Here is a 24,726-nt window from a genome sequence, read left to right on the forward strand (position 1 = left end):
TCCAATGGAGAGGAAATGTTCTGTATGAAGGCTGTCAACACGTGATTGTGATCACAAAAACAAAAGGACGTTCTGTATAACATGAATCCCTCCACAGCCTCATAAGGATCTAGATACATTTTCTAACCTTTCTGGATTACAACCAAATTATGATAAATGTACTATATTATGTATTGGATCACTTAAATATACAATTTTTTCATTACCATGTAGTTTACCAATAAGATGGTCTGATTGTGATGTGGATATACTCGGAATACATATCCCATTGTTATAATGACATGAGAAAAAAAGATTCCATTTTATTTGGAACGGCAAGCCAGACAAAATTAAACGGGCCTATTTATATAATGAATATGAATTCGGAGGACAGAAATTATTCAATATTAAAGCATTAGACCTATCACTAAAAGCTTCAGTCATACATTTACATTTTGCAGACGCTCTTATCCAGAGCGACTTACAGGAGCAATTTGGGTTAAGTGCCTTGCTCAAGGGCACATCGACAGATTTTTCACCTAGTCGGCTCGGAGATTAGAACCAGCGACCTTTCGGTTACTGGCACAACGCTCTTAACCACTAAACTACCTGCCGCCCATACAAAATCCGAACTAGTTCTCTAGCAAATTAGTAAGATTGTCTCACCCATGTTCAAGAATGGCCTTTTTCCCTTTATTCAGATTACAACCTCTCACTTTCAGTTATTTGAAAAGGAAATCATCTCCCAAATATCACTATTTCTAAAACAAGCCATAGAAAGTTGGTTGCAATTTCAATTTAATCCTCCAGAAACGACAGAACAAATAATGCAACAAATATTGTGGTTAAACTCAAATATACCAATTGATTAAAAAAACATTAGGACTGGTGGAGTTATGTCGCACATGCAGCTCTACCCAAAATTACAACCAAAAAAGATGTTCTGTATAAAGGATGGTCAACTTCAGCACATGTGATTGTGATCACAAAACAAAGACGTTCTGTATAAAGGATGGTCTCTATTTTCCTGGATGTCAAATTAATGGGGGGGCACCTTGAGTGACTTGTGAAGACAGAACTGATGATCACTGATGATCAATTTATCATCAAGCTTTGATGATCGATTTATACTCCGGATTCAATTGAGCTCGCACTCTAGTGGTCTTGCGATGGATGGCTGGATTGTTGACCAATATGTCCCCCTATCAGTGGAAAGGGACAGGAGAGACATCTAATGCTGCTGAATTCCATATTAGGGCCAGGAGTTTTCCTGACCATGTGACCTGACTACAGTAAGAAATCCTCCTGGCCTAGATGAGGCAATATGACCTGACCAGGGAAATCTCCTGGCCTAGATGAGGCAACATGAGCTGAGGCAGTGACACCTGAAATGTCCTCAGAAGACTCAGTCCTGGCGGATGAAGGTTGAGAAAATCCTCTATCTTGGGTAATCTGTCACGCCTGCTAATTTGGTCAGACAACCGTACCACTTAACACCTAATTAAATGTTTTTAACAGGTTAACAATTGATGGACAAGCCCTTAGACCCTATTCAAGGCCTGATACAGTCAGTCACCTCCTTTCCTTTCCTCCTTTCCTTTCCTTTCCTTTCCTTTCCTCCTTTCCTTCCCTTTCCCACTTTCCTCCTTCCCTTTCCTCCTTCCCTTTCCTAATTTCCTAATTTCCTTATTTCCTTTCCTAATTTCATCCTTTCCTTCTCTCCTTTCCTAATTTCCTCCTTTCCTCATTCCCTTTCCTAATTTCCTCCTTTCATCCTTTCCTTTCCTCTTTTCCTCCATTCCTTTCCTTTCCTCCTCATCTTTTCCTCCCCCACTCCTTTACAGAGATGCTGCTAGGTTATTCGTTTCTGTTCATAAATACACCAGACTAGGATTTATACAGTACAATGCCTGACAGACTACTAAATGTGTGGTGGTATACAGCGTTGGGGTTAACTCCATTTCAATTCAGCCAATTCCAAATTTCCGAAATTCCAAAGCATTGAGGAAAATTTTAATAGAAATGTCAGTTTACTTCCTAAATTGTCTAAACTGAACCCAATCATGTGCACCACCACACATTTAGTAGTCTGTCATGCACTGTACTGTATAAATCCTTCTAACACATCGTATTAGTTAGTGCTGCTCCTTGATGTATTGTTGACAACAGGGGAGGCAGGCAGTCTATTCTTATTGTGATGTTCTGTTTTTACATGGCTTAAAGCGGCAATCAGCAGTACAATCAATAACAAAGCATTTTCCCCGCCCCTGTTTCAGAGGTATGGGGCTGGAGAAATGTAACCACTCTCAAATTCATAGACAGAGCTATGGAAGTTTTAACCATGTTTTGAGGCTAAATAGTGTTTGTTTACATTGACTTTGTTTACAAACATTGGAGTAAAACAAGTTTATATTTTGGGTTCTGATGGGCTACGACAGTTGAACTAAGCTCATGAGGCATTTATAAGTTATATTCTTCAAGAATCAATGGGTACATATCTTCAGTGTATAAGTCAAAAAATGGATGTAGCAACTGCTGATTGCCCCTTTAAGTGGCAGCAGTTACTATAGGGCACAGGAAATTCAAAAGGGTGTTCTTTCTATGCATTATGGTTGTTCGGAAATGATGGGTCACAGACTGAGTGTGTGTGTGTGTGTGTGTGTGTGTGTGTGTGTGGACGTGTTTAACTATACTTGTGGGGACCAGAAGTCCCCACAAGAATAGTAAACCAAGAAAATGTTTACCAACTGGGGACATTATGTTGGTTGTTGGTCAAATGCTATTTCTAGGGGGTTTAGGGTTAAGGTTAGAATTAGTGTCAGGGTTAGAATTAGGTTTAGGGTTAGGGTTAGGAGCTAGGTTTAGGTTTAGGTTTAGGTTTAGTGTTAGGGTTAAGGATAGGTTTTTGGGTTAAGGTTAGGGTTAGGGTTAGGGTTGGGGTTAAGATCAGGGTTAGGGTAAGGGTACGGTACGGGTTAGGTTTAGGGTTAGGGGTTAGGGAAAATAGGATTTTGAATGGGACTGAATTGTATGTCCTCACAAGGTTAGCTGCGCAAGACTGTGTGTGTGTGTGTGTGTGTGTGTGTGTCTGTGTGTGTGTAGCCCCAGAATGAGAGCAGCCTGCCTGTCTGATGTAACACTTCAGTGGGTCGACTGATTCATTGTTCAGGACTATTGATCCTCCTCTTGGTCTGAAGCTCTTGGAACCAAACGGTCAGGGAGGTTTAGAGGCTGGACTAACTGTCAGGGAGGTTTAGAGGCTGGACTAACGGTCAGGGAGGTTTAGAGGCAGGACTAACGGTCAGGGAGGTTTAGAGTCTGGACTAACGGTCAGGGAGATTTAGAGGCTGGACTAACGGTCAGGGAGGTTTAGAGGCTGGAATAACGGTCAGGAAGGTTTAAAGTCTGGACTAACGGTCAGGGAGGTTTAGAGTCTGGACTAACGGCCAGGGAGGTTTAGAGTCTGGACTAACGGTCAGGGAGGTTTAGATGCTGGACTAACGGTCAGAGAGGTTTAGATGCTGGACTAATGGTCAGGAAGGTTTAAAGTCTGGACTAACGGTCAGAGAGGTTTAGAGGCTGGACTAACGGTCAGGGAGGTTTAGAGGCTGGACTAACGGTCAGGGAGGTTTAGAGTCTGGACTAATTGTCAGGAAGGTTTAGAGGCTGGACTAACGGTCAGGGAGGTTTAGAGTCTGGACTAACGGCCAGGGAGGTTTAGAGGCTAAAATAACTAATGGTCATAAAATCCACCAGAACAGGGTTGGGGTCAATTCAAATGGAAGGCAGTCAATTGAGGTGATTTGAATAAAAAATCAAACATAAAAACATAAACTTTAAACACAGCTTCTACATTTTCAGTTTATTGAGAACCCTTTGTTAATTTACTTCCTGTTTGACTGCCTTCAACCAGAAATCCTTATTAAGGCACCTTGCTGTTGAAACATTGGTTAACTAGTATTAAATGTTTTGCATCAGAGCAATAGAGTGTGGTTACCTTATTTTTCTCGTAAAACCCACCAAACCATGGATGGGCCCTCTCATGGAGTTACAGTATATCTGGAAAAATAACAGAAATACGGAAATCAACATTTGATTTTATATCAAAAAATAAATAAGTTATGGGTTATTTCTTGATACATTCCTCCACATAGGAGTGCATTTTGTACTTTTGTGGGATATAGTGGTTAGTAAAAGCCAAAGAAAATGTTTTTTTTTACTGGAAAAATACCCCAGAAATCAATTATAAATATTTGTTAAACATTGTCTAATATACACTGTGTGTACAAAACATTAACACCTTCATAATATTGAGTTGCTGTAACACAACCCCCCCCCCCTACAAGGAGTCAAAAGCATTCCACACGGATGCTGGCCCATGTTGACTCCAATGCTTCCCACAGTTGTGCCAAGTTGGCTGGATGTCTTTTGGGTGGTGGACCGTTCTTGATACACACAGGAAACTGTTGAGCGTGAAAAACCCAGCAGAGTTGCAGTTCTTGACACAAACCGGTGTGTCTGGCACCTACTACCATACCCCATTCAAAAGCACTCAAATATTTAGTCTTGCTGATTCATCCTCTGAATGGCACACATACACAATCCATGTCTCAATTGTCCCAAGGCTTAAACATCTTTAACCTGTCTCCTCCCCTTCATCTACACTGATTGAAGTGGATTTAACAAGTGACATCAATAAGGGATCATAGCATTCACCAGGATTCACCTGGTCAGTCTATGTCATGGAAAGAGCAGGTGTTCTTAATGTTTTGTCAACTCAATGTACTGTTTACATTCAAGTAATTTCAGTACTGTTCAAGTTGATTCTCTGTTTCTAATGCAGTTCATGCTGTGCTATACCTTGAATTCATTTATTGACATTTTGTTATTATTTTTGTTGTATTTAGATTCAATGTTCTTTGATTGATTGTAATAAAGATACACTAGAAAACACTGTGACAAGAAGTTCCTCCCAGCAACTTGTTTATTTTCTTTTCCAATGTGCGACTCTCTAGGCTACTCTGAACATGACTTGATGCTGGTAACGAGTGTGTCTGCTGGACAATGGCACCATGTCAGCCCTGGCAGGAACGGACGGGTTGGGATCAGGGCTGGGAGGGAGCAGCGAGCTGTTGTGTCTCTGCAGCCTGGTGCATGGAGACCTGCCAGCCTGTTAGGCAGATGAAGCTCCACTCCACCAGGCCTCCCCAGGGGTGTCAGGAGACATGGGGGAGGGGTATACCATGTGTGGGTCACTGTAGCGGAGTAATGTGTGTGTGTGTGTGATCTCTCCATAGTTCAGGAGGACAGATGGAAGGTCCCTTCTGGGTCAGTAACTTGTCAAAGTAGAGTTATGGGTGATGAGTTATATATTGATTTTATTATATCAAACTGAGATACAACTATGGCTTGCCACCTGTTTTAATGTAGTGTAATACATTCCTTTCAGGGGGGCGTTTGGTACTTGCCCAACATTAAAGGGATAGCTCAGCTATTCTACATATTACATATTTGTTTTCTTACCTTGAAAGCAATCTATGGACAAGGGAGTGAATGCAATCCATACTTTGTGATTTATTTAAACTACCCACCGTCATCCCAATTCCCCATGTAGCCCCTAAGTCACTATGTGGAGATGTACCAGAACAGAACACCTGTAACTACTAACCAGCCACATTAATGATGTGTTATTATTGTAATGTTGTTGTGCTTGGCGGTGCCTCAGTGGTCCTCAAGACTGCAGTTAACAGGACTGACAGAGGACATTTTCCACGCTGGAAATAATAAGGGAAAGGAGAGTGATTCATGTGGTTTGATTACGAATGCTTTTCAAAGGGACACTCACTGGTTCTGGCCTCTGAACGTTCAGTGTGAGTGTTCAGTGTGAGTGTGTGTGTGTGTTCAGTGTGTGCGTGTGTGTGTGTGTGTCTGTGTGTGTTCAGTGTGTGTGTGTTCAGTGTGTGTGTGTGTTCAGTGTGTGTGTTCAGTGTGTTCGTTCAGTGTGTGTGTGTGTTCAGTGTGTGTGTGTTCAGCATGTGTGTGTTCAGTGTGTGTGTGTGTGTGTTCAGTGTGTGTGCGTTGACATAATTTGCGATTTGATGGCTGACGCCAGTTTACTTGTCTTCTGTGGAGATGTTCACTGTGTCAGTCAGAGAGGAACACACACGCACCCAAACAGATTGAGGGGAAAGACTAACACCATCTAGGATGCTTGTCAAAAATGTTTCCAGTTGACAAAAACTTGTACTGTAGGCTACATTCATTTGAAAACAAAGATATTATAACGCAGTGACATTAGTAAAGCAATGGTTCTACAGCTTTTTTGCTACATATACAGTGCATTCGGAAAGTATTCACACCCCTTGACTTTTTCCACATTTTGTTACGTTACAGCCTTATTCTAAAATTGATTAAATCGTTTTTTCCCCTCATCAATCTACACACAATACCCCATAATGACGAAGCAAAAACAGGTTTTTAGACATATTTGCAAATGTATAAAAAAAGAGCCCGGAAAAATAACATTTACATAAGTATTCAGACTCTTTACTCAGTACTTTGTTGAAGCACCGTTGGCAGCGATTACAGCCTCAAGTCTTTGGTATGACGCTACAAGCTTGGCACACCTACATTTGGGGAGTTTCTCCCATTCTTCTCTGCAGATCCTCTCAAGCTCTGTCAGGTTGGATGGGGAGTGTCGCTGCACAGCTATTTTCAGGTCTCTCCAGAGATGTTCGATTGGGTTCAAGTCCGGGCTCTGGCTGGGCCACTCAAGGACATTCAGAGACTTGTCCCGAAGCCACTCCTGCATTGTCTTGGCTGTGTGCTAAGGGTCGTTGTCCTGTTGGAAGGTGAACCTTCACCCCAGTCTGAGGTCCTGAGCGCTCTGGAGCAGGTTTTCATCAAATATCTCCCTGTACTTTGCTCCGTTCATCTTTCCCTCGATCTTGACTAGTCTCCCAGTCCCTGCCGCTAAAAAACATCTCCACAACATGATGCTGCCACCACCATGCTTCACCATAGGGATGGTGCCAGGTTTCCTCCAGATGTGATGCTTGGCATTCAGGCCAAAGAGTTCAATCTTGGTTTCATCAGACCAGAGAATGTTGTTTGTCATGGTCTGATAGTTTTTAGGTGCCTTTTGGCAAACTCCAAGCGGGCTGTAATGTGCCTTTTACTGAGGAGTGGCTTCCGTCTGGTCACTCTACCATAAAGGCCTGATTGGTGGAGTGCTGCAGAGATGGTTGTTCTTCTGGAAGGTTCTCCCATCTCCAAAGAGGAACTCTGGAGCTCTGTCAGAGTGACCATCGGTTTCTTGGTCACCTCCCTGACCAAGGCCCTTCTCCCCCGATTGCTCAGTTTGGCCGGTTGGCCAGCTCTAGGAAGAGTCTTGGTGGTTCCAAACTTCTTCCATTTAAGAATGACGGAGGCCACTGTGTTCTTAGGGACTTTCAATGCTGCAGATGTGTTTTGGTACCCTTCCCCAGATCTGTGCCTCGACACAATCCTGTCTCTGAGCTCTACGGCCAATTCCTTCGACCTCATGGCTTGGTTTTTCTTTGACATGCACTGTCAACAGTGGGACCTTATTTAGACAGGTGTGTGCCTTTCCAAATCATGTCCAATCAAATTAATTTACCACAGGTGGACTCCATTCAAGTTGTAGAAACATCTCAAGGATGATCAATGGAAACAGTATGCACCTGAACTCAATTTGGAGTCTCATAGCACAGGGTCTGAAGACTTATGTAAAGGTTTTTTTAAAATATATAAATTAGCTAAAATGTCTAAAGACCTGTTTTCGCTTTGTCATTATGGGGTAATGTGTGTAGATTGATCAGGAATTAAAATAATTTTATCAATTTTAGAATAAGGCTGTAACGTAATACAATGTGGAAAAGTCAAGGGGTCTGAATACTTTCCGAATGCACTTTACATATACATTTTACATATTATTATTGAACAAAAATATAAATATAACATGCAACAATTTCAACGGTTTTACTGAGTTACAGTTCATATAAGGAAATCAGTCAATTGAAATGAATGAATTAGGCCCTGATCTATGGATTTCACATGACTGGGCAGGGGTGCACCTCCCACTGGGGAGCCTGGCCCACCCACTTGGGAGCCAGGGCCAGCCAATCAGAATGTGTTTTTCCCCACAAAAGGGCTTTATTACAGACAGAAATACTCCTCAGTTTCATCAGCTGTCCGGGTGGCTGGTCTCAGACGATCCCGCAGGTGAAGAAGCCGGATATGGAGGTCGTGGGCTGGCGTGGTTACACGTGGTCTGCGGTTGTGAGGCCGGTTGGACGTACTGCCAAATTCTCTAAAACGATGTTGGAGGCGGCTTATGGTAGAGAAATGATCATTCAGTTAATTTGTGGAATTAATTTCCTTCTTAATGTGTTTGAGCCAATCAGTTGTGTTGTGACAAGGTAGTGGGGGTATACAGAAGATAGCCCTATCTGGTAAAAGACCAAGTCCATATTATGGCAAGAACAGCTCAAATAAGCAAAGAGCAATTTCAGTCCATCATTACTTTAAGACATGAAGGTCCGTTTTTGCGACTGCACTTGAAGAAAAGTTCTTGAAATATTCCGTATTGACTGACCTTCATGTCTTAAAGTAATGATGGACTGAAATTGCTCTTTGCTTATTTGAGCTGTTCTTGCCATAATATGGACTTGGTCTTTTACCAGATAGGGCTATCTTCTGTATACCCCCCCTACCTTGTCACAACACAACTGATTGACTCAAACACATTAAGAAGGAAATTAATTCCACAAATTAACTTTTAACAAGGCACACACCTGTTAATTGAAATGCATTCCAGGTGACTACCTCATGTAAGCTGGTTGAGAGAATGCCAAGAGTGTGCAAAGCTGTCATCAAAGCAAAGGGTGGCTATTTGAAGAATCTCAAATATAAAATATATTTTGATTTGTTTAACACTTTTTTGGTTACTACATGATTCCATATGTATTATTTAATAGTTTTGATGTCTTCACTATTATTCTACAATGTAGAAAATAGTAAAAGTAAAGAAAAACCATTGAATGAGTAGGTGTGTCCAAACTTTTGACTGGTACTGTACATGCATACATACACATAGTTATTTTTGTCCTCCGAAGGGGGGGGGGGGTAATAATAAGAAAAATAAGAAAAATAACAAGAAAAAAGCAATGCTTCTATGTTGATCATTCATTTTAAGGTAGATTCAACTGATGCAACAATAAGAGTGAGGTGTGAGGCCAATTTTACAACTTTACAATTTGATAAGAATGAATTGATATACAATTTCACAAGTTGCGAATACCGCTCAATCTGATCATGAATCTGACTTTAAAAGTTAGAAATGTTTGTATTTGAGCTAACCCTAACCCTTTTCCAAAGCTGCTATGTTAATTCTCCTAACCTGCTGCATAAGTTATCCTAACTTGCTACGTAAGTTCTACTAACCTTCTATGAAAATTCAATTTTGACATAAACTGTGTACTATCAAGTCAAAACAATTTACCACTGGTTCAGCGGAAATGAGTTCCCCGGAAGAGGAATGACAGAGCGAGTGTTTCGTGGTCTCACCTGATTGGTTTAGGCTGACAACGTTTGAACCAATGAGAGGCAGACATCTGTTCACTCGAGCAATTCCGAAATCATTTTCCCTTCCTTGTGTCATTCAATGAAATCACAAGACATTTCCTTCAAGAGTCTCTTTTGAAGACAACGTTGAAGCTTGAGGCAGTCAAAATGCAGGCCTTGGGATCATTCGCGATAATTCTGTCCATACTTTCTGTGCATGCTACCGTTTACTTTCAAGAACAATTCCTTGATGGAGGTAAGTTCGTTTTATTTCTCATTCCACCCTCGTCTAGAAACGTTAGCTAGCTAACCTACTTACTCAGGCCATGCACGAGTTTCAAAGATGGACCTGTAAATGTGATGTCACACTGCCTTCTCTTCAATTTAACTTTATACTGCAGATTTTGTTGCAAATTGATTACTCCCATGTTAATGCTAGTTATATTGCTACATATTGAAAGAATGTGGAGAAGTTAGCTTTGACAATGTAACATTTGCAGACTTACTTAACTAACTAGTTAGCTAACTACAGTCACGTTAGCTTAGTTATCTAGTTAGGTCTATTCAGCCAGTGGTCTATTCAGCCAGATTCATGGGCTCCATTTGTAACGTTTTACTCACTATAACTAATCATCAAGACGATTGTAACATTTGTTTTTGTGTATGTCATCAGAGAAGTGGCTAGTGACACCTTTAATCAAAACTGAAAGGAATAGTGTTTTTGCACCTATCAGATAGTCTGTACTGTACAATTACTGTGTTTGAGATGGAGAAGGCCTTATATGCCATATTATACACTGTAAGGTGATATCAGTCACTGTGCTCTTCATTTTTGAGGATTCTGACAGTTCATTGTTTGGTGTATCTTTCAGCAGATGCCTGGAAGACTCGCTGGCTGGACTCCAAGCACAAGGCAGACTACGGAGAGTGGAAACTGACAGCTGGTAACTTCTATGGAGATGCTGAGAAGGACAAAGGTTAGTTCCTGATTGGCCCCTGGGTCGCTGACCTTACTAGGTCAGTTTCCTTATTGCCTGCTGGGTCAGTTTCCTTATTGCCTGCTGGGTCAGTTTCCTTATTGCCTGCTGGGTCAGTTTCCTTATTGCCTGCTGGGTCAGTTTCCTTATTGCCTGCTGGGTCAGTTTCCTTATTGCCTGCTGGGTCAGTTTCCTTATTGCCTGCTGGGTCAGTTTTCTTATTGCCTGCTGGGTCAGTTTCCTTATTGCCTGCTGGGTCAGTTTCCTTATTGCCTGCTGGGTCAGTTTTCTTATTGCCTGCTGGGTCAGTTTCCTTATTGCCTGCTGGGTCAGTTTTCTTATTGCCTGCTGGGTCAGTTTCCTTATTGCCTGCTGGGTCAGTTTCCTTATTGCCTGCTGGGTCAGTTTCCTTATTGCCTGCTGGGTCAGTTTCCTTATTGCCTGCTGGGTCAGTTTCCATATTGCCTGCTGGGTCAGTTTCCATATTGCCTGCTGGGTCAGTTTCCTTATTGCCTGCTGGGGTTGGGGTCAATTTAGGAAGTAATCTGAAATTACAATTATGCTCAGTGCTTTTCAATGTACTTCAGTTTACTTCCTGAGTTGATGGAATTTACCACAATCCTGCGACCTGCTGTATGGCTGAGGTCAATGAACTTGTTCTGTTATCTGGGATACTGATAATTGCTGTTAGGGTGTATTGCGACTTTGGTGTCATTATGACTGTGATACAGTGAGTATTAATCAGTGTTCATCATGCGTCGCTCTGGCTGTGTCCCCAGGTCTCCAGACCAGCCAGGACGCCCATTTCTATGCCGCGTCGGCCCGCTTCGAGCCCTTCAGCAACGAGGGAAAGACTCTGGTGATCCAGTTCACTGTGAAACACGAGCAGAAAATCGACTGTGGCGGTGGTTACGTTAAGGTGTTCCCCTCCACCCTGAACCAGGCTGAGATGCACGGAGACTCCCAGTACTACATCATGTTCGGTAGGTACTCTGTCTGGTCTTATGGGCAGGACCCTGGGGTGCGTTCATTAGTGCACATCATAGAAAACTGTAGCCAAACATTTTGCAACATAAACAAGCATTTCTATTGGACATATTCAGGTAGGTCCCGCCCCATTTTGTCCCATTTGCTTCCGTTTGGTTAGTGAATACACACCGGTGTTTTTCCTGACTTGGAACACGTTGTGACATGCCAGGGAAAACTCTGGGTGCTTGTTGTAGCCTATGAGTAGGTTTATTTCCTGGTCTGACTACCTGGGCAGGAACATCAGGACTGTTGTGTGTGACAATGACTCATTTATATAGAAAAGCTTGGTGGTGATTGGATGGAAGGTTTGGATGCAAGGCCTATAGTGCTACTTTGCTCATATTCTGTCCTGAAACCTGTACAGGGCCTGACATCTGTGGCTACAGCACCAAGAAGGTCCACGTCATCTTCAACTACAAGGGCAAGAATCATCTCATCAAGAAGGAAGTCAAGTGCAAGGTAAGGTGCTCATTTTGAGTCTTCTGGCCTCTGGGAAAAGTCCATAACATGATTACCATCTCTCTCCCCGTCTGACTCCCTCTCACACACCTACTTTAACCTAAGCGATCTCTCTCCCCCTCTTCAGGATGATGAGCTGACCCACCTGTACACACTGATCCTGAACCCAAACCAGACCTACGAGGTGAAGATTGATAACGAGAAGGTGGAGTCAGGCACTCTGGAGGAGGACTGGGACTTCCTGCCAGCTAAGACCATCAAGGACCCTGAGGCCAAGAAGCCCGAGGACTGGGACGACCGCCCCAAGATGGACGACGCTGAAGACACCAAGCCAGAGGTACAACCGCTGTCTTTAAACACCACTAGGCACCAAACCTATTCAGATCAAATCCAACTTTATTTAAACTGCATTTAGATCATATGAATATACTTTACTGTAAAATACACCCAGTAAAAGAAAGTAGAGGACGGATGCCTCATTATTACTATAGTCAGTGCTTGACTTGGGCAGGAGCTAACCGGAGTTGATTACAGGCACCTCAAATGTTCTACTGCTTGAGCTCCTGTTCCTCTCATAGAATATTAGCTCAAAAGTATTGTGGAGCTCCTGCACCTAAATATATACAGTACCAGTGACCAAACTGAGTACCGACACCTATTTTACTCCAAGTCTATAGTATTACTGTTTGACCATGATGTAGTGAGGCTGACCTCGACGTGCCATAGCAGGAAGTGATTATATTGTAAGCTATGTGTCCAGGACTGGTTCAGTAAGCTGTACTGTACTGTAGTAGTAAATGGCTGTGTTGTATTCTTCCAGAACTGGGATGTGGCTGAGAACATCCCTGACCCTGATGCTAAGAAGCCTGACGACTGGGACGAGGACATGGATGGAGAGTGGGAGCCTCCTGTGATCCCCAACCCAGAGTACAAGGTGTGTGTTAAGCTGGGCTGGGTGGGGGGGGGGGGTGATCAGACTATACCAGTGTTCCTCAACTCCAGTCTTCTTGCCCATCACAAGTGCACCTAATTCAACTGATCAAAGGCTTGATATAAGTAGTTGAATCAGGTGTTCTAGTGTGGGGCTAGGGCAAAAATGTCCGATGGGTGGTACTCAAGGACATTAGTTATAATAATAATATGCCATTTAGCAGACGCTTTTGTCCAAAGCGACTTACAGTCGTGTGCATACATTTTTACGTATGGGTGGTCCCGGGGATCGAACCCACTACCCTGGCGTTACAAGCGCCATGCTCTACCAATTGCGCTACAGAGGACCACTTAGTTGAGAAACACTATACTAGCCTACGGAGGGGATGTGTTATCAAACTGAACCAAGAGGAGTGTGTTTTCAGCTACGTTGTCAATGCGACGTGCTTAACCAGAGCGGGATTCAAGACCGCAACGTTGGAGAAACGTGTTATTCTTGAAAGGGAAGTTCTAGCAACATTTTTGCAACAGCTTGTGTTGCCATTCAGTTTTTGTGGAATGGAGGAAGTTGTCCTGAAATAATGCCACACAATTCGGACCGTTTATGTTGCAAAACTGGCTACTGTAACCCAAAAAAAAAAAAAAAAAAAGAAGGCTTTTAAAATGGTGTCAGAGACTTAAACAATAACCTTTATGTTGTGCAACTGGCTGAGGCAAGTTGAGGAAGACTCTTTAGGCCTTTTCACACTGCATTGTTCTTAGCCCCAGGGGCTAGCTTAGCCTGTGTTCGCACAAGCATTTTTTTTACCCTGGGCCAAGATTTAGCCCTGGGCTAAGTATTCACACGTATTCCAAAGCCCTGGGCTAACGGACAAACGCAACATGCGACCAACATTTTTATTTGGCATTTCAGTCATTTAGTAGACGCTCTTATCCAGAGCAACTTACAGGCGCAATTAGGGTTAAGTGCCTTGCTCAAGGGCACATTGGCAGATTTTTTTTTAACCTAGTCAGCTCAGGGATTCGAACCAGCAACCTTTCAGTTACTGTCCCAAAGCTCTTAACCGCTAGGCTACCTTATCTCTGACACGCGACGAATGTTACAAGCAATAAGACATTTATTAACCCGATTTTCCTCTTGCTTCTGGCCTAGCATTTGATTTCCAACAGTGATGGTTTGTATAAGCCTTGCTGTCTGACCTCGGAAACAATGTTTCACTTTTGAAATGCGATCTCGCCCCTGTACACGGAGAACGAGAGCAACTTTTCTGATCCAGGCAAAATCCTGCAACAATATTCTTATCGTGACTATATCCAATTAAATGTCAATATAAAACCTATGAAAACAGACAAATGGAGTGTTTGCTGCCCTTCCAGCTGTAGAGTTTGTAGCTTTAGTTGGCTAAGTGAGAAGACATTAGCCAGCCTGCATAGCAACCACTTTTGTTAGGCGTAGCAACCAATGTTTTTGCATGGATGAAATAGTGCAGAACACATTACAGGCATCAGCTGCATATTCAAATAAATTTCAGTGCAGCTTTTGTGATTGGACAGTGAGCATTCTAGGCATTGTTCTTGACCCTGTTTCACACTGGCTATTTTGGCACCGTGTTTCTGGGGCTAGCCCTGGGCAATGGTTAATGCTAGCCCACTTTTTAAAATATGCAAGTGTGAACACTCGCTAAAATCTTCCTTAGCCCTGGGCTAAGGTGCAGGGAGAATGCGCCTTTAAAACAATGGCTAAGACCTTTAAAAGCAACAACCTTGCATTGTGTCCTCAGGGAGAGTGGAAGCCCAAGCAGATTGACAACCCCAACTACAAAGGAGCCTGGGTCCATCCTGAGATCGATAACCCAGAGTACGCCGCTGACTCTACCATCTACAAGTTTGATGACATCAGTGTCCTGGGTCTGGATCTGTGGCAGGTGAGACTGCACACCGCAGAATTGAAATAGAACATCATATATTGTACATAGATGCTACGTATTTCTAATATGATATATTTAATAAAATATATGCATCTCAATGGTGGACACCTGTGAGAAACTTTTATATTTGTACGTTCACAAGTTTTACCTGACCATGTGACCTTGCCAAGAAACTCCTGAGGGGTATACTACAAAGGAAGCTAGATCAACTCAGGGTCTTCTAAAGCTAGCAAGCTTCAGTTGGCTTACTACAAAGCAGGGTGAATTACATTTGACATTCTAGTAATTTAGCAGACGCTCTTATCCAGAGCGACTTACAGTTAGTGAGTGCATACATTTTTCATACTGCCCCCCCACCCCGTGGGAATCGAACCCACAACCCTGGCGTTGCAAGCGCCACGCTCTACCAACTGAGCTACACGGGACCAGCTTTTTTTGTCTTTTTTTAAAAATATTTTTCTTTTTTTAAGATAAGCTTGAAATGGGAACGATCTAGCTGACTCAACCAAAAAACACACATCGAAGTTTAGCTTTATTAGTGAGCCAGAACATTAGTGGTTATTTCTGGCTTATCAAAGGACCCAGAGTAGATCTAGCTTCCTTTGTAGTATACCCTTCTGGCCCTATGACTATCTAGAGTAATGCTAATGGTAGATAGTAGAGCCTTTTCCTGGTCAGGTAAAATGTTATCAATGTAGATAAAACAATACATCTGATCAGATAAACTCATGATGTTGGTGTTTTATCTTTTTTCAGGTGAAATCTGGCACAATCTTTGACAACTTCCTGATCACAGATGATGTGAAGGAAGCAGAGGAGTTTGGAGCTGAGACATGGGGTGTTACTAAGGTATGTAATAACTATACTGTGTTTAACTGGATGGCCCTCTCCGCTGTTCTCCTATGAGTGTTTACCTGTCGGTCACTCACACAGGAGTGTACTGTACATTCCCAGTACTAACACACCTGAATCAATTCATCAACTCCTTGATTAGTTGAATCGGTGTGTCCTAGTGCTGGGCTTCAGGAGAAATGACGAACATGCCAACTACCACAAAATGGCTTCCAGTTCACTGTCAATACTAGTGCATCTACTGTTAACACCCCTCTTTATTGTCTACCTGCCGCAGGAGCCAGAGAAGAAAATGAAACGGGAGGAAGACGACAAGAAACGTAAAGAGGAGGAAGGGAAAAACAAAGAACAAGCCACTGAGGAGGAGGGTGAGGAGGAAGGTGAAGAGGAGGGTGAGGAGGAAGGTGAAGAGGAGGGTGAGGAGGAAGAGACGCCAGAGGAAGGAACTGAGGAAGAGGAGGCTCCAGGGAAAGATGAGCTATAGGGTGGCCTGGACAGAGCGTCTGTCTCTGAATCCCAATTCAACCCCTAACCACTGTCCTAGTCCATGGTGTAGATCTCAGAGAACCAGAAGGGTGTCCACAATTTGGCTACAATTCCATCTGACCTAACAGAGGATCTGCCAATGATCCAATCCTCTGAGATCTACACAAGTGCCTATGGGGTAGGAGCTAGGGGTTGATTTGCGATTTGAGGGTGTCGGTCCCACTCTGGCACAAGTAACCAGGGAGTTATCATGGCTGCTATGCATCCATCCCCTGAGAAGCCAACGGGCCCCATCTCAGGTTACAAGCTTTACTGAAGTGTGTGTATCCCAAATTGCACCCTATCTCCTATATACTGCGCTGCTTTTGACCAGGGCCTCTGGTGAGTAGTGTACTATATAGGGGATAGGGTGCCATTTGGGATGCAGAGAGTGGGTGATATTGGACTTCAAGTGATTCACACATCAGTTTGTACGTTTTTATTTTCCCCCCTATCCAGATATGACATTCATAGCTCCTTCCAATCCAGTATGTCATGGTTGATTGGCTAATATGTTCAGTGTCTTTATGTTTACCAGCAGTCCATTACTGTTGAACTGTGTAACATTGCTATATTCCCCCCCCATTGCTATATTCCCCCTATCATCTACTCTGCCATTTCTTCCAAATCATCTTAACTCACCAAGACGTTCACCGCTCTACAGTTATTCACAAAGTCACTGGTTGTCATCGTTTGGAAATAAATGTGTTCTTATACCACTGAATGTTTTTTTTATTTTTTTTTTAAGTGGGACAGATTTCATAACATGCCATCTCATAGACCTGGATCTTCTTGTCATTCAAATGAGCTCATCATTATTGTACTGTATTCTCATTACATCAATTTGTTTCGCACTGAATTTCCCTACCGTTTCCTTGATCTTTACTGTTTGTTTCCATGTGTGTTCAATGAGATTACTTGCGTGGCCATTAAAACAAAGTTGGGTTCTTTGCGTTTTGATGAATATTGTGAAAGATTAGTAATTTATCAATTATCCCTCCTGTTCAACGCTGTGATTGTCAATAATTTTTCCCTGCTTTGAATTTCAAATATTTTATTTGCAAATGTTCCTTTTTTTTCCCCCTTGAAAGTGTGGAGATTGTTTAGGTTATAGTTGAATGGCATTCCATCCTAACAATGCCAAGGGCCTGTTGGACACCACACATCTAATTGCGGTCAGGTCAACCCCATGTTGTACGGCAATGTCACCTAGGAATGCACACTTGTCTTATAACATTGTTATTGATACCAAAGTTTTATTAAAATAATTTAACTATGCGGTCTTATCATTGACCCCCTACACATTATACAGAAAATATTGTTTGACATAGACGCTCTGTGTAGGAATAATAATCTAAAGAGAATGGTCTGACGTGATGAACCGATTTAGATTAATCAAAAATAATTTAAACATTTTGCCACATGGGGGCGACAACACAATTAATAACACTGGAGAATAGTTTTTATCGCTTTGGTGCAACTTTCACAAGTAGGTGGTATATTTTCACAACTTAGTACAAAACTCAAAACAGATCAAAAGGGCAGTTTCAAAACTAAGCACATTTTCAATTGACTTAAGTACAACACACAAAATCTATAGTAACTTTTTCACCAAATGTAGTTTCACATTGCAATACATGTTCATATAAAGTAATTGCCTTTCACAATGCAACGCTCACATTACTTTTGATACGATTCCCTTCTCTCTTTTGTTAAAATACATTTTACTATTAATCCAACTGCTCCTAATTGATGATCACTTAAACGTTTGGTAAACCTATAGGTTTTACATGTAAACTGGTTTGTCTACTACAGATTTTGAGAACTACATAATTAACATGTATGTAAAGTAGAAACATATGTATGATATACACTCAAATGTACTACTATAATAATGACTATTATGATTTGACATAAGTATGACACACTACCGTTCAAAAGTTTGGGGTCACTTAGAAATGTCCTTGTTTTTGAAAGAAAAGCAATTTTTTTTGTCCATTAAAGTAACATCAAATTGATCAGAAATACAGTGTAGACGTTAATGGCTATTGCATTTACATTTTAGTCATTTAGCAGACGCTCTTATCCAGAGCGACTTACAGGAGCAATTAGGGTTAAGTGCCTTGCTCAAGGGCGCATCGACAGATTTTTCACCTAGTCGGCTCGCGGATTAGAACCAGCGACCTTTCGGTTACTGGCACAACGCTCTTAACCACTAAGCTACCTGCCGCCTATTGTAGCTGGAAATGGCTGATTTTTAATGGAATATCTACATAGGCGTACAGAGGCCCATTATCAGCAACCATCAGTCCAGAGTTCCAATGGCACGTTGTGTTTGCTAATCCAAGTTTATCATTTTAAAAGGCTAATTGATCATTAGAAAACCATTTTGCAATTATGTTAGCACAGCTGAAAACTGTTGTGCTGATTAAAGAAGCAATAAAACTGGGCTTCTTGAGACTAGTTGAGTATCTGGAGCGTCAGCAATTGTGGGTTCGATTACAGGCTCAAAATGGCCATAAACAAATAACTTCTGAAACTCGTCAGTCTATTCTTGTTCTGAGAAATGAAGGCTATTCCATGCGAGAAATTGCCAAGAAACTGAAGATCTCGTACAACGCTGTGTATTACTCCTTTCACAGAACAGCGCAAACTGGCTCTAACCAGAATAGAAAGAGGAGTGGGAGGCCCCGGTGCACAACTGAGCAAGAGGACAAATACATTAGAGTGTCTAGTTTGAGAAACAGATGCCTCACAGGTCCTCAACTGTCATTGCATTTACATTTTAGTCATTTAGCAGACGCTCTTATCCAGAGCGACTTACAGGAGCAATTAGGGTTAAGTGCCTTGCTCAAGGGCGCATCGACAGATTTTTCACCTAGTCGGCTCGCGGATTAGAACCAGCGACCTTTCGGTTACTGGCACAACGCTCTTAACCACTAAGCTACCTGCCGCCTATTGTAGCTGGAAATGGCTGATTTTTAATGGAATATCTACATAGGCGTACAGAGGCCCATTATCAGCAACCATCAGTCCAGAGTTCCAATGGCACGTTGTGTTTGCTAATCCAAGTTTATCATTTTAAAAGGCTAATTGATCATTAGAAAACCATTTTGCAATTATGTTAGCACAGCTGAAAACTGTTGTGCTGATTAAAGAAGCAATAAAACTGGGCTTCTTGAGACTAGTTGAGTATCTGGAGCGTCAGCAATTGTGGGTTCGATTACAGGCTCAAAATGGCCATAAACAAATAACTTCTGAAACTCGTCAGTCTATTCTTGTTCTGAGAAATGAAGGCTATTCCATGCGAGAAATTGCCAAGAAACTGAAGATCTCGTACAACGCTGTGTATTACTCCTTTCACAGAACAGCGCAAACTGGCTCTAACCAGAATAGAAAGAGGAGTGGGAGGCCCCGGTGCACAACTGAGCAAGAGGACAAATACATTAGAGTGTCTAGTTTGAGAAACAGATGCCTCACAGGTCCTCAACTGTCAGCTTCATTAAATAGTACCCGCAAAACACCAGTCTCAACGTCAACAGTGAAGAGGCGACTCCGAGATGCTGACCTTCTACGCAGAGTTGCAAAGAAAAAGCCATATCTCAGACTGCCCATCTTAATCTTTTATTTTTATTGGCCAGTATGAGATATGGCTTTTTCTTTGCAACGCTTATAGGGAAGGACATTCAACAAGCACAGCACTTACACAAATGACTGATGATTGGCTGAGAGAAATTGATGACAAAAATATTATGTGGGCTGTTTTCTTAGACTTCAGTGCAGCTTTTGACATTATCGATCATAGTCTGTTCCTGGAAAAATGTATGTGTTATGGTATTGCACCCCATGCTATATTGTGGATAAAGAGTTACCTGTCTAACATAACACAGGGGGTGTTCTTTAATGAAAGCCTCTCCAACTAAATCCAGGTAGAATCAGGAATTCCCCAGGGCAGCTGTCTAGGTCCCTTACTTTTTTCAATCTTTAATAACGAAATGCCACTGGCTTTGAATAAAGCCAGTGTGTCTATGTATGCGGATGACTCAACACTATACACGTCAGCTACCACAGCGACTGAAATGATTGCAAAACTTAACAAAGAGCTGCGCTTAGTTAGAATGGGTGGCAAGGAATAAGTTAGTCCTAAATATTTCAAAAACTAAAAGCATTGTATTTGGGACAAATCATTCACTAAACACTAAACCTCAACTAAATCTTGCAATGAATAATGTGGTAATTGAGCAAGTTGAGGAGACTAAACTGCTTGGAGTAACCCTGGATTGTAAACTGTTATGGTCAAAACATATTGATACAACAGTAGCTAGGATGGGGAGAAGTCTGTCCATAATAAAGCGCTTTTCTGCATTCTTAACAGCACTATCAACAAGGCAGGTCTTACAGGCCCTAATTTTGTTGAACCTGGACTACTGTTCATTCGTGTGGTCAGGTGCCACAAAAAGGGACTTAGAAAATTAAATTTGGCTCAGAAAAGGGGAGCATGGCTGGCCCTTGGATGTACACAGAGAGCTAACATAAGTAATATGCATGTCAATCACTCCTGGCTCAAAGTGGAGGAGAGATTGACTACACCACTACAACAGGTAGTTGAATGCACCGAGCTGTCTGTTTGCAATACTGGCACACAGCTCGAACACCCATGCATACCCCACAAGACATGCCACAAGAGGTCTCTTCACAGTCCCCAAGTCTAGAACAGACTATGGGAGGCGCACAGTACTACATAGAGCCATGACTACATGGAACTCTATTCCACATCAAGTAACTGATGCAAGCAGTAAAATTAGATTTAAAAAACAGATAAAAATACACCTTACGGACCAGCGGGGACTGTGAAGCAACACAAACATAGGCACAGACACATGCATACAAACACACGATAACATACACACTATACACACACTTACACATTTTTGTGTTGTGGATATGTGGTAGTAGAGTAGGGGCCTGAGGACACACTTAATATGTTGTGAAATCTGTTATGAATGTATTGTAATGTTTTTAAAAATGTATAATTGCCTTCATTTTGCCGGACCCCAGGAAGAGTAGCTGCTGCCTTGGCAGGAACTAATAGGGATCCATAACAAATACAAATACATTTGATGTTCAGTCAATTTGAATGGGTAGTGCAAGTGTATTGCCTAATTTGAAAACTCTGTAATGTACTGTAGTTTACAGTACTGTAGCATACTACATTCAAAGGGCAGTTTTGAAACATGTATCTTAAATGTTTTGCTATTGGATGAAATGGTTGTTAAAATAACTAAATTGATAAGATATCATTATGTTGTGTTTTGGTGATTAAACCAATGTAGTCATTATATTTCACAGTAAACGTATATTTTGGATCAATGGTTGTGTGGTGAAAGATGTCTACAAACAAAATTAACGCACAATGAAAGATATATTATGTATGACTGGCTGCGTTACAAGTGTTACCAGTTTGTAGTTTTGTAATTTTGTACTAATGAAATTCATCACATACAGTACCAGTCAAAAGTTTGGACACACCTACTTATTCAAGGGTTCTTTATTTTTACTATTTTCTACATTGTTGAATAATAGTGAAGACATCAAAACTATGAAATAGCACATATGGAATCATGTAGTAACCAAAAAAGTGTTAAACAAATTAAAATATATTTTAGATTATAGAGTTCCCACATATGCTGAGCACTTGTTGGCTGCTTTTCCTTCACTCTGTGGTCCAACTCATTCCAAACCATCTCATTTGGGTTGAGGTCGGGTGATTGTGGAGGCCAAGTCATCTGATGCAGCCCTCCATCACTCTCCTTCTTGGTCAAATAGCCCTTACACAGCCTTGAGGTGTGTTTTGGGTCATTGTCCTGTTGAAAAACAAATGATAGTCTCACTAAGCGCAAACCAGATGGGATGGCGTATTGCTGCAGAATGTTGTGGTAGCCATGCTGGTTAAGTGTGCCTTGAATTCTAAATAAATCACCAACAGTGTCACCAGCAAAGCACCCCCACACCATCACACCTCCTCCTCCATGCTTCACAGTGGGAACCACACATACGGAGATCATCCGTTCACCTACTCTGCGTCTCACAAAGACACGGCGGTTGGAACCAAAAATCTCAAATTTGGACTCATCAGACCAAAGGACAGATTTCCACCAGTCTAATGTCCATTGCTCGTGTTTCTTGACCCAAGCAAGTCTCTTCATATTATTGGTGTCCTTTAGTAGTGGTTTCTTTGCAGCAATTCGACCATGAAGGCCTGATTCACACAGTCCCCTCTGAACAGTTGATGTTGAGATGTGTCTGTTACTTGAACTCTGTGAAGCATTTATTTGGGCTGCAATCTGAGGTGCAGCTAACTCTAATGAACTTATCCTCTGCAGCAGAGGTAACTCTGGGTCTTCCATTCCTGTGGCGGTCCTCATGATAGCCAGTTTCATCATAGCGCTTAAAAATTCTTGAAATGTTCCGTATTGACTGACCTTCATGACTTAAAATAATGATGGACTGTCATTTCTCTTTGCTTATTTGAGCTGTTCTTGCCATAATATGGACTTGGTATTTTACCAAATAGGGCTTTCTGTATACCACACCTAACTTGTCACAACACAACTGATTGGTTCAAACGCATTAAGAAGGAAATAAATTCCACAAATGAATTTTTAACAAGGCACACCTGTTAATTGAAATGCATTCCAGGTGACTACCTCATGAAGCTGGTTGAGAGAATGCCAAGAGTGTGCAAAGCTTGGCTACCTTGAAGAATCTCAAATAGAAAATATATATTTTGATTTGTTTAACACTTCTTTGGTTACTACATGATTCTATATGCGTTGTTTCATAGTTTTGATGTCTTCACTAAAAATAAAGAAAAACCCTGGAATGAGTAGGTGTGTCCAAACTTTTGACTGGTACTGTACATGTGAAAATAGCACCAAAGCAATAATAAAAACGGTAATAAAGACAGACAATAAATTATAACAATAGTGCCCCTGTTGAATAATGAGTACAGTAAGTAAGCAAAATGCCTCGGCAATAGGTTATCCACCTTGAGTGTTTATTCCCATTTATTGAATGTCTGTGTTCTTTAATGACCATAATTTATTTGCCAACAGATTTTTCAGACACTTTATAACAATGGAAAAAATGAATAGAAAAGGGTGAGCAATAGAAAAGGGTGTAGGTAGTTCTATTCTATTCTTTTTTTTCCCTCGGTGTTACTGAAAAGAACAGGTTTTCCCTCGCCATGCATTCACGCTCCTCCACACCACTGATGTCAACAATGTCGAGCTGTCAGTGTTGAGGCGCGTTGTAGCTTCAAGGGTGTGCGCGCTCTCGAGACAGCAGGAAACATGGCGGCGCTCATGACTCTCACCCAGGTAACTCCAACTACTTACCAAACATCTTACTTTCCAGATGTTTTTTGCTATGGTTAAATGGTGTACATTAGCTAGTGTTTCACAAATCTTGAAAGTGATTGAATTATATGGTAGCCATCAGCCGAGAGGTCAAAGATTGATGCAGGTCCCCTTGTTAGCTATCTAGCTAGCTGTTAGCATTTTCGCCAACAGGAAAGAAGCCGACAATGTAGCTAGTTGTGTTAGCTAAGTGATTGCTATCTAGCTAGCTGTAGCTATATTTAGCTAATATCCCGAATCACATTGACAATGTTCACTATCGTAGTTGTGTCAGTAACACTGTCAAACAATTAGCTACTAGTCTTTTTGGAGTTAGCTTGTTAGCAAGTCACCAAAAGTTGAACTGCAGTAGTGTTTGTTAGCTCAGCTGTCATTTCATTGTTGATCTTCCTAATCTTCACTGTTCACACTGTTTCTTATGGCTATTGACTTGCTCAATTTTATTACAAGTAATGTGGGTTGCTCCAGTTAGAGATGATTATGGCAGACTTGAAACCACTTCATACTGACAGTGACACAGATTTAGACTGTCGATTCACTATGACTTCACCCGTGACAGCATATAGGCTACATCTTTCAAGTCTTTCCTAAATGTGTTGAATGTAGTACGCCCAAATTGTGTAAGTAAAACGTGCTTTTTTTAAAAACTACATCTCCCCTGACCTTTCTTGATTTCTCTGTAGTTATCGAGTGGAAACCCAGTTTACGAAGTCTACTACAGACAGGTAAATGTCCACCGCTGAATGAATGATAATTTGTGCCATTCATGTTTTTTTGTTTGTTACCCAATACATTGACATTTAATGCGTATGTCTCTACAGAAGCTAGCCATTCTGCGCCTTCGTTCTACAATGCATTACATTGCAGTTCCAATTAGGGACGTGACAATCTTGCTTAGGGTTTAAACGGGCATCTTTTAAAATCGGTTTTCCATTAAAACGATAAGAAAAAATCTTAAAATTCCACGTCAATTTACAATGCAGAATAATGGTCCTATTACCTATAATTGACCGCCAGGTCAGGGTAATTAAGTTATCTACTTCA

The 24,726-nt window shown here is 41.6% G+C and overlaps 2 protein-coding genes across 6 annotated transcripts in view; both read left to right on the top strand.

The window, feature by feature from the left end:
- The first annotated feature begins 9,634 nt into the window (after window positions 1-9,634).
- On the top strand, window positions 9,635-17,212 carry LOC311150428 (calreticulin-like). 2 transcript variants are annotated; one of them, XM_084187911.1, is made up of 9 exons: window positions 9,635-9,820; window positions 10,437-10,541; window positions 11,321-11,524; window positions 11,935-12,029; window positions 12,157-12,366; window positions 12,850-12,963; window positions 14,741-14,884; window positions 15,644-15,736; window positions 16,017-17,212. In XM_084187911.1, exons 1-9 carry the CDS (start codon window positions 9,733-9,735, stop codon window positions 16,221-16,223), a joined length of 1,260 nt encoding a protein of 419 aa, XP_084044037.1. In that variant the 5' UTR covers window positions 9,635-9,732; the 3' UTR covers window positions 16,224-17,212. The 2 variants fall into 2 exon arrangements, with proteins under 2 accessions (XP_084044037.1, XP_084044036.1); XM_084187910.1 differs by having other exon boundaries at window positions 10,440-10,541.
- Window positions 17,213-23,528: 6,316 nt separating this feature from the next.
- LOC311150626 (epidermal growth factor receptor substrate 15-like 1) overlaps window positions 23,529-24,726 on the top strand; it is a 45,778-nt gene continuing 44,580 nt past the window's right edge. For all 4 annotated transcript variants that reach the window (XM_084188113.1, XM_084188114.1, XM_084188112.1 and 1 more), the window contains exons 1-2: window positions 23,529-23,643; window positions 24,366-24,407. In XM_084188113.1, coding sequence (XP_084044239.1) covers window positions 23,617-23,643; window positions 24,366-24,407 — 69 coding nt within the window. In that variant the 5' untranslated portion in view covers window positions 23,529-23,616. The remainder of the gene's footprint in view (window positions 23,644-24,365; window positions 24,408-24,726) is intronic.

This window comes from Coregonus lavaretus (assembly GCF_964263955.1).
Source record: "Coregonus lavaretus genome assembly, chromosome: 23".
Lineage (NCBI taxonomy): Eukaryota > Metazoa > Chordata > Actinopteri > Salmoniformes > Salmonidae > Coregonus > Coregonus lavaretus.